At 40.1% G+C, this 9,273-nt stretch overlaps 1 protein-coding gene across 1 annotated transcript; it reads right to left on the reverse strand.

The window, feature by feature from the left end:
• Positions 1 to 413: 413 nt before the first annotated feature.
• On the reverse strand, positions 414 to 3,174 carry LOC117080344 (N-lysine methyltransferase KMT5A-like). The gene has a single exon (XM_033205326.1). The coding sequence runs from the start codon at positions 3,121 to 3,123 to the stop codon at positions 2,065 to 2,067; it is 1,059 nt and encodes a 352-aa protein (XP_033061217.1). The 5' UTR covers positions 3,124 to 3,174; the 3' UTR covers positions 414 to 2,064.
• Between the last annotated feature and the right edge of the window lie 6,099 nt (positions 3,175 to 9,273).

Raw genomic sequence — 9,273 nt, forward strand, 5'->3', positions numbered from 1 at the left:
AACCAACCCAAATGCCCATCAACAACAGACTGGATAAAGAAAATGTGGTACATACACACTACGAAATACTATGCAGCCATAAAAAGGAATGTGATCATGTCATATTCAGGGACATGGGTGAAACTGGAAGCCATCATCCTCGGCAAACTAACACAGGAACAGAAAACCAAACACTGCATGTTCTCATTCATAAGTGGGTGTTAAACAGTGGGAACTCATGGACACAAGGAGGGGAACACCACAAACAAGGGCCAGTTGAGGGGTACGGGAAGAGGGGAGGGAGAGCATTAGGACAAATAGCTAATGCACGTCGGGCTTAAAACCTAAATGACAGGTTGATAGTTGCAGCAAATCATCATAGAACACACATACCTATGTAACAAACCTGCACGTTCTGCATTTGTATCCCAGAATTTTTTTTTTGCCTGGCAATAAATATTTTAATGTTTGTTTCATTTTTATGATGACAAATAATTTTCAAGTTTATTTCCTTGTTTAAATACAAAGCTAAACCACAAATAGGTATAATCGACATTGTGTCTCACATTTACACTCCTGTCGGATCCTCTTCCAATTTGCTGACCACTGACCAGGCTAGCGGGGGGTGGGAGGGAAGACTTTCTTAGGTAGCACCGTCGCGACGCCCAAGGTGGGGTTGGGGGGAATCAAAGACTAGGACGGGCTATGTCTCCATTCACATTTACCTGGGACCAGGTTGGCAGGAGACACCAGGTCATGGCTCCTGAGCCCTGGCCCCCCGGGCTGAAGGGACAGAGAGTGAGGATCAGTTCTGTGAAGGACGGGAGGAGGCAGCCACCTACTCCTCCTGCCTTCACAGTTAAGGTGAAAACCTTGGCCCTATCTGTGATTCCTGGGGGCCGCCAGGCCCTGTGTGCTCCCCTGCACACCTGGGTGCCTTTCTGAGGCTGGCAGCAGCGGCTGGGGTCAGGGGTCCTGGGCTCCTAGGCTCACACCTCAGCTCACAGTTGCGTCCTTGCAGAAGGATGCCGGGTGTCTGACAAACACAAGGCCTTGACAGCAGGTCTGGAACCTTCAACCCCAGCAGGATGAGGGGAAATGGGGGTGGATGTTAGGTAAGTAATTTCTGGTCCCACTACAAAACTTTATTTTTGATTAGAGTACCATTCTCAATCTCTTCTACAAAAAGCAAAAAAAAAGCAAAAGAAAAAGAAAAAAAAAGCAGCCACTTCACTCACTTCAAGACCTATATACATGTAAGTTGTTTTCTGTGGTTTTTTTTTTAATTTTTTTTTTTAATTTTTATTATTTTTTTTTAAATAAATTCAGTGTTCACATTTCTATAAAGAATTAACCCAGTTTCAGGAAACCCTGCCCCCGCAGGGCAGGTAAGCAACACTCTCCCTGCCCACATCTAATTCGATTTCGCGCCCTGATGCTTCAAGGTGCCCAGAAAAGCGGCAGCTTGTGGAAGAGGAAATCTATGCCCGGCCCAGGCTCAGGGCCCAGGGCTCAGTAAGCTTTCGAGAAAGCAGAGGGGAAGACTAGTTTACTGCAAAACCTTTTTAAAAAATATTCATACACTTCAGTGAGCGCCTGTCCAGACGTTAGGAGAACAAGAGCTTGGAAACATCCCGTCCAGGCCATTGGGAGGCAGCGTCTTCCTCACACCCCGTCCCTGGATGTCAGGGGTGCAGGGGGAAGGTCCCGGCTCTTCCACTGGAGAAAGGAGACTCACCTGGCTTCCTAGTTCATGTTTGACTCTTTCCTCTAAAACCTGTGCTGAGTCTTTGACTGCATGCACGGGAAGCACAAACGTTCGGCTTGTATGCAAAAAAAGTACAAAATCAACTAGAATATAAAAGTTTTGGTAATGTAAGGCCATCTGTTCAAGTCCACCTTGGAAACCTGTAACAGATATTTAAATACTACAGTGAAAAGGCATCTTAATATACTTATTAAAAACATCTGAAGTAATCCGCTAAGATTAAGTAAGTGTGTAAAAAAAAAAATTCAATTCCCTTTGAGGGCACTTTGTCCTTTGCAGAAGGGAAGGTGGGGTGGGGAGGGTGTGGGGTCAGCCGGTTAATGCTTCAGCCACGGGTGAGCTTCAATGGAAGCCTTGCTGCGGTCCCCATAGTCATACAGGAGCTCCTCCCCAGCCGCGATGTCTCGGGAGGCGATGAGGATGAGGTGAGGTACGCCGTCAATGTCGTGCAGTTTGGTTTGGCAGTTCCCACATTTGCTATGATTGATCAGTCTTCCTAGGCGATTTGTCTCTCTAGTTGCATCCACGCAATAGGTTTTGCTCAGATACTGAAAATAGTACATGTAACAGCCTGTGGAAGGGTCCTGTGCATACAGAGCCTCCCGTTTCTTGGCGTCGGTGATCTCGATGAGGTCCCCGTGGTATTCCACCACAAAGTCAGCTCGGGAGAACTGCTTGGTGGCAATCACACCCCTGCCTTTGCCATCGATGAGGTCAATCTTCATCCCTTCTTCCTTTCCACTCTCAATCAATTCATCTATTCTTTTCCTTTCTTCAGACTGCAGCTCGGCTTTGCTCTTCCTGGAGCTCCTTCGGACAGGGTAGAAATCCGTAAGTTTGCGATTCTGTTGCGTTTTTCCTTGAGCTTTTTTCCGGGGGCCCTGCTTGCCCTTGATGGGCTTTTTCAGGGCTTGCTTGGTGACGGCTGCATTGGTGGAATCACAAGATGAGGGTGGAGTTTTTGGAGGTTCTGCTGCTTCAGATTTTTGGTTTGGAAAAGGTGCCAGGGGACCTCTCCTGGCGTCTTTGATCTTCTGTTCCTCGGACTTCATGGCGCTCCGTACTGCATTCCCAGCATTTCTTTTCTCTTCTCGTTTCCTGTAGATTCCAGCTAATGGTTTCCCCTGGCATTTGACTTCGTGATGTGTAACTGAGTTCTCTTCCTGAAGGGGGAAACGCATTCCAGAGCATTTGTTCGGGCTCATGTAGGAATAGATCTTTGACTGCCCGGTAAACACATTCTCCCCGTCGGTGCGGGGCCTCCCCGGGCCCCTCCGCTCCACCATCTCCGGGCCCGGGGCCGTCGCTGCCACCGCCGCCGCCGCCGCCGCCGCCTCCACCGCGCGGGGCTTGGACATCTTCCTGCCTCTAGCCATGACCCCACTCTGTCACCGCCTGGGATCTCCCGGGAAACCCAGCTTTCGAAAAAAGTTCTGTATCCCAGAATTTAAAGTACACACACACACACACACACACAGAATAAAGAGGGACATTATATAACAGTAAAGGCTCAATTATTTAAGAAGACATAAATAATTTTTAATGTGTATGCACTTAACAACAGTGTCAAAATATATGAAGAAAAAATGCACGGAACACCGCAGATAAATACATGAATCCACTTTTATTGTTGGAAAATTCAACACTCCTTTATTGGAAATGAACAGATTTAGCAGGCAGAAAATCATGAAGTGCTCACCAGCCCTGTCAATCTATTAGATATAATATCTATTAGATATAATTGACATCCATACATGGATGATTCTTACTGTCCCTTTCTTGGGATGATAACCCGAAAGAGGGAAAGCAAGTAGCATTTCATACAGGGGGGGCAGATAAATTATAAGTCCAGTCAGAACCCAAGCAAAATAAACAATGTTTCTGAAACACAAGTTATGACCAAAAAGAATGGATGAATTATTACTTTGGTATTTTCTTTGTTATTTATGTCCAGAAATCGATCAAGCTGAAGGAACAGAATAATTTATAAATCAGGTGCCGTCAAATACTTGTGACTCTCAACTGGTATAACCTGTCCCAGAATTCCTACAAGATGTGATGACAATAGAAAATAATCTTATTACAAGCCTGACATTAATCATCAAATACATATTATTCCAACTTGATAGAAAAATATGAATTAAAAATACAATAGCTGCTGAAAACAGAAGTGCCCACTGACTGTATAAAACCATTTCTCCTTCCTCACCACACCTTGTTTAATAAAAATAGATGTAGGTGATGGAACATTTATTATGGAGACAAGTTAACCAAAAAGACCTGTCAATTTGATGGAGGAGGTTATTTGTTCAACAAAATATCCAAGCACATGAAGCAATCTGGAAATCCAATAGGAAAGCAGAGACAGCCTGCTTCCTGCTTTTGCTTTCCCCCACCTGTCTTTTTGGCCAGAAATAAGTATCTGAAGAGAAATGATTAAAAGTATATATAGCTTCATGAACATATTTTGCTTCATCAAATTCAGAAGGACTAGAAGGTGACTGGTCATCTCATGAGAGCAGAATTTAGAACAAGGATCTCGTTAGAAACTACTAGTCAATCAATCTCTTTCTAGCAGTTATATGGTCTCCAAACCCATTTTATTTGATGGACCTACACTCACGTGGTCAGTCTTTCAACTAAACTACATTAACTAAATTAACTAAATTAATAGAAATCTGATAAATAATTTAGAATTCCAAGAAATCAGTTTAACAGTAAAGATAAAGATTTATAATTGGCAGGCACAACAAATGTTTCCTATCAGCCTATTAGTGTACCATTTTTCCATAGGCTGCATGTTAAGAAAGGTTCTAATTGGAAGGTATTTTGGTGATCAGAAAAAGAGAAGTTAATTAGGCAGTATCAATGGCTCATGGCACCAACATCTACGTAGTGCCAGACTGAGCTGTTTTTGTTTGTTTGTTTCTCCCTTTTTTAGGAGCTGTTTACACTGTGGTCCAAACCTAATTTTTAGTAGCTTAAAGCGACGTAGGTTTATTTATCACACATACCACATGTCCGTGTTGAGCTAGTGCTCGTGCTGGCTCAGGGTTTCAGCCTGATGAGGGCCTTCACCATCAGGAATCTCACGAATTATTCCTCCAGGGGAAAGGAGGGAGGGCAAATTGTACACTAACTCTTAACTGCTTAGCCTTGGAAATGAAAGACAAAGCTTCCTCTCATATTGCATTTGCTAAAGAAAGAAAGATGGTCATGCCTAATTTCAAAGCACAGGACATTTCAAACAAATTCCACACATTACGAATGAGAATTAGAATATAACAAACAGCCCTATTATCTTTCAAAACACTTTTGCTGTTGTGTTCAGCTTTTCTAGACACATTTTTTCTTTTTCATAGTAAATTGTACTAAATGTCTGTAGTGTGGTTTTAGATTTACTAATGGGATACATTCAAATTCTCCTAAGTGTAGTCATTTAACTGTCATGTGTTTGGTGTCTAAACCCAGCAATACTTTTATTGCTTAGTGGAGTGGAGCGGAGGTTACTTCCATAGAGAACTGATCTCAACCATTATTTGTTGACTCTTTTAAGTTACCATGCTTTAAAGGTCTGCATGCTGCTATTACTTCCATGTACACACACCCAGAATCATCTTTTAACTCTTCCGGATTAGTAACAAGATGGGTTCAAGTGCTCTTGTTCTGGGAAATTGAAATCCACTGAGATTATGTGATAACTGCTTATTTGCCAGTTGCACCAAGCTAAGGCTCATTTTTCAGAAGGAAAATCGTTCTTTCCTCTCCACAGACTATATCCACAATTTAATCAAAGACAATACGATGTGGTAGAAAAGGTCACAGACTTTGGAACCAGATAGATACAGATCTCAGTATAGACTTTTTTACCTATCATTGTGGCTGCTTTGGGTGCGAACCTCTTTCAGATTCTTTTTCCTCATGTATAAAACGACACAATGGTACCCAAATAGGAGTGTTGTCATTAGTTAATGTTACAAATCAAATGTGCCCAACAAACAGCCTGACATAAGAAAGACTACTTCCATTTCAGAAAATGACGTTTGCTATAGTAGCTTTCTGAATATTTGCCAGAAGACACAATGTGAAATAGGGAATATTCTCCAAACAATGTGTTTATTCACCTCTGTTTAGTGAAGTCCTAAAGGTGTGTACCTAGCACAGTGCCTGGCACACAGTAAATACTATACTTCCCAAATGTTTGTAGAAAGAAACTTTTTAGAACCAATAGTAGCTGCAGGTCTAGTTAATGGGAATCCTGCAATTGCTAATTTTCCAAAACAAAACTTCACACTCTTGAGGGAGGAAGAAATTAAATCTTGTTGTAATTTATATTCCATCTGAGGCTGTATTCTGCTATGATCCCACCCAGGCTGCCTATAAATAAATAATTATAAAACACAGACCCTGATAGAAATTCAAAATCCTATTGCTTACATCCACTCTCTGTTTTGTCCCTTCCATTTTCTTTTTCTTGCAAGCATTATAAAAATAAACAATCCCTGTTGAGTTATTTCTGTCCCCATCCATTTCTTTTCAGAAGCTAACCATTCAGGGGAAAGAAGCTCTAATTTATTTTTTTCTCTGTATTTAGCAGGACAACTAATCTTGATTTTAAAAAGCTGTCTAGAGTGTTTGTTTTTGCCTTTCCTATTAGCCTGGACAGATTTCATTAGTAACCAAAACATAAAAATGCCAACATGTATTGGCCTCCAGATTGGTGTGCCTCTCCAAAGCATTTTCCAGGCCTTGGGATGCCACTGAAGCAAGCCTTGAGGTTGAATGGTCACTACTTATGTTTGAGGGTATTACATTTTATGTATTTCTCTAGGGGTGTTTGCTAGGCCTTCCTTTATTCCTCTTTGAGACTGCCATACACTGATCTCCCTCTCACTCCTATTCTTTCTTATGGATGTAAGACACTGGTAGCTGCCTCAGTCTTCCTTACAATTCTGACTCCTGTCATCTATATGCTGAGTACTTTCAGCTCCCTAACCTCTTAAGTATCTAAATTTGCAATGCCTCACATTGAAAAAAAAAAAAACAATATTCCATGTGAGTGAAATATCATTGAATGTAAGAAGAATTCATATGCTAGAATACAAATTGATTCCATTGTCTACATTTTCTGAAAGAAAAAGTAAAGATTCTAATGTGTTGGCTAGATCATGAAATCTTACCTATATTCCAAAGTCAGTAAGAATGATAATTTGGAATCAGTTCAATGGTGCTTTGACTTTAGTTTACTGCAAAGTAAAAAACAGTGCAAAGGAAATACATAAATTAAGGATAAGAGTGAGGGTGGTTCCCCAATGTCACCCTAGTTTGTCTGAAAGATACACTTTAAATTCAGAGGTCAAGGCACCCCTACAGGAGAGGAAACAATGTTTCTTAAGAAAGTCAAAACCTTTTCTATGGCTTACAGGCTGTATCAGTACTCGAGGGTCCACACTAGTACTATAAAAGGCATCCCTCCTGATACCACAGTGACAGATACCTGATGTTCACAGATGTGGCCATGGCTTTCTATATCAATTTGTAAGCTTCAAAATTGTTGAGGACATTAAAAAATAACCTATGCTAATTTATAAAAAATACCCATAAACCATCAGTGTTATGACACATTGTGAAAACTTGCTTTGTTAGAGCCCACTTTCATTTGCTCATCATGGAATTGATCATGCTTAGTGCCTTTTCTATAAATAGCTCTAATATTTAATGAGATGAGAGGAAATTATGCAGTTCAAATGGAGGGGCATATACAACAAAAACATCAAAAAACAAACCTTGCCAACATATGTAACAAGTAAGATCTGGTAGCGAGATCAAAAGAAATATGCCTATGAAGAAAAATGTAAGTGAAAAGTTGAATTGATCATCTTTTTAAAAGCATTATAGAATGAAAGAATACATATAAGGAAAACAAGTTATATAAACAATTTATACTCGTGATCTAATTGTGTCATATTGGACAAATTACTTCATCTTTTTCATCTGAATAAATAGGCATTTGATTATATAATTTACTAAGATTTCTTAGATTTTTCCGTATTTATTATGAGTAGTACTTTTCTAAGCTTGTGAGGAAACCTCAAGTAATAAACTAAGGTCAATGTGTGTTTAATTTACTATGTTTTACATATTTCTTCCTAATAAACAATAACTTTTTAATATTTCAGCTGGTCAATGTATATGTGGGAAGCTTGACAATTTAGTTCAGTTTCTGAATGCTTTATTTCATATCAGATTGGCAAATAGAAATGAAAACATTATCACCAGCCATCTCTGGCACCTCCTTTTCTAACAACTCCTGCTGATATAGGTGAAAATGATCTGGACCTCAAAAATGGGAAAGAGAATAAGGGGGCAGAATTTTAATCCCTACTGTCCATGGTGTCTATGGAAATCCCATAAAATATTTTAGTTTTACAGGAGAAAAATTCAAGGTGGACTGAAAAGTTACAAGCATCTTCCCATAAAATATTAATAACCACTGTAATTGAATATGGACAAGACAAATGAGAAAAGCAACCAACTTTCTGATGAAATATTTAATGGAAATATTACTTAATAGGATGAATTGCTGATTTGAAGATGAAGGCTCCACTGAGGAAGAGTAAGAAGTGCTTTGGGCTGAAGCTAAACAGATATAGAAGCTGTTCTCTTTGATAGATTAAGAGGAAAAGGGTGATACCTAATTTAGTGGAAAAAAATGTTCACTGTTTTCCTTCCTTTTTCTCGCTAGGATTCATTTTCTCCCCTCCTTTCCTTTTTTATGTTCAAGAAAAATGTTTAATGCATGACAAACAGATAGTGAAGACCCTCATGTATTCATTTATTCAGCATATTTAAAATATACTTTAAACTTTTAAAAATGCTAAATTATAGTGAACATTGATTCTGGGAGAGACTAACAAGTTGGTTTCACTCTTATCCCTTTTAAGATCACTCTTTCCCTGTTAAATTTTTTTATATACAGAAAGCTCGTGGGGTTTTTCTTCAAGTGTGTTGAATATTCTGTTGTTTCATGTTCTAAGTCATATCCATATGGGACACATAATCCCTCACACCCAGAAGTTCCTCTACTCAAACGCTTGCTACCTCCTCATCCCTGAAGTCACTATTGAGCCTGGAGTTTTCCATCATCATCACCTGCAGATCTCTAGCATAGGCTGGTTTAAGATTGATGATCTTCAGAATGAGTGGGATGCTGTGCATAATGGCTCAGCAGGCTGCCTTCAAGTCGAGGTGCATTCCTTGCTATTTTCACCATGCATTTATTGTGCTGTCCAACCTGCCTTCCATTGATTAGGGTCCATTCACTGTGGTGTGATAGAATATAAAAAGTAAACTATTTGAACTGAAATGTTGCCTTCATCTCAACACTTGGCTGTAGCTGGAGAATCCACTTCCAAGATGTTGAAATTGCATAACTAGTAAATTGGTATTGACTGTTGGCAGGAGGTCTTCATTCTCACACATGGACTTCACCACTGGGGTTCTTGAGTATCTTTATGGCATGACAG

This window comes from Trachypithecus francoisi, unplaced genomic scaffold (genome assembly GCF_009764315.1).
Source record: "Trachypithecus francoisi isolate TF-2019V2 unplaced genomic scaffold, Tfra_2.0 Lachesis_group8, whole genome shotgun sequence".
Classification (NCBI taxonomy): Eukaryota; Metazoa; Chordata; class Mammalia; order Primates; family Cercopithecidae; genus Trachypithecus; species Trachypithecus francoisi.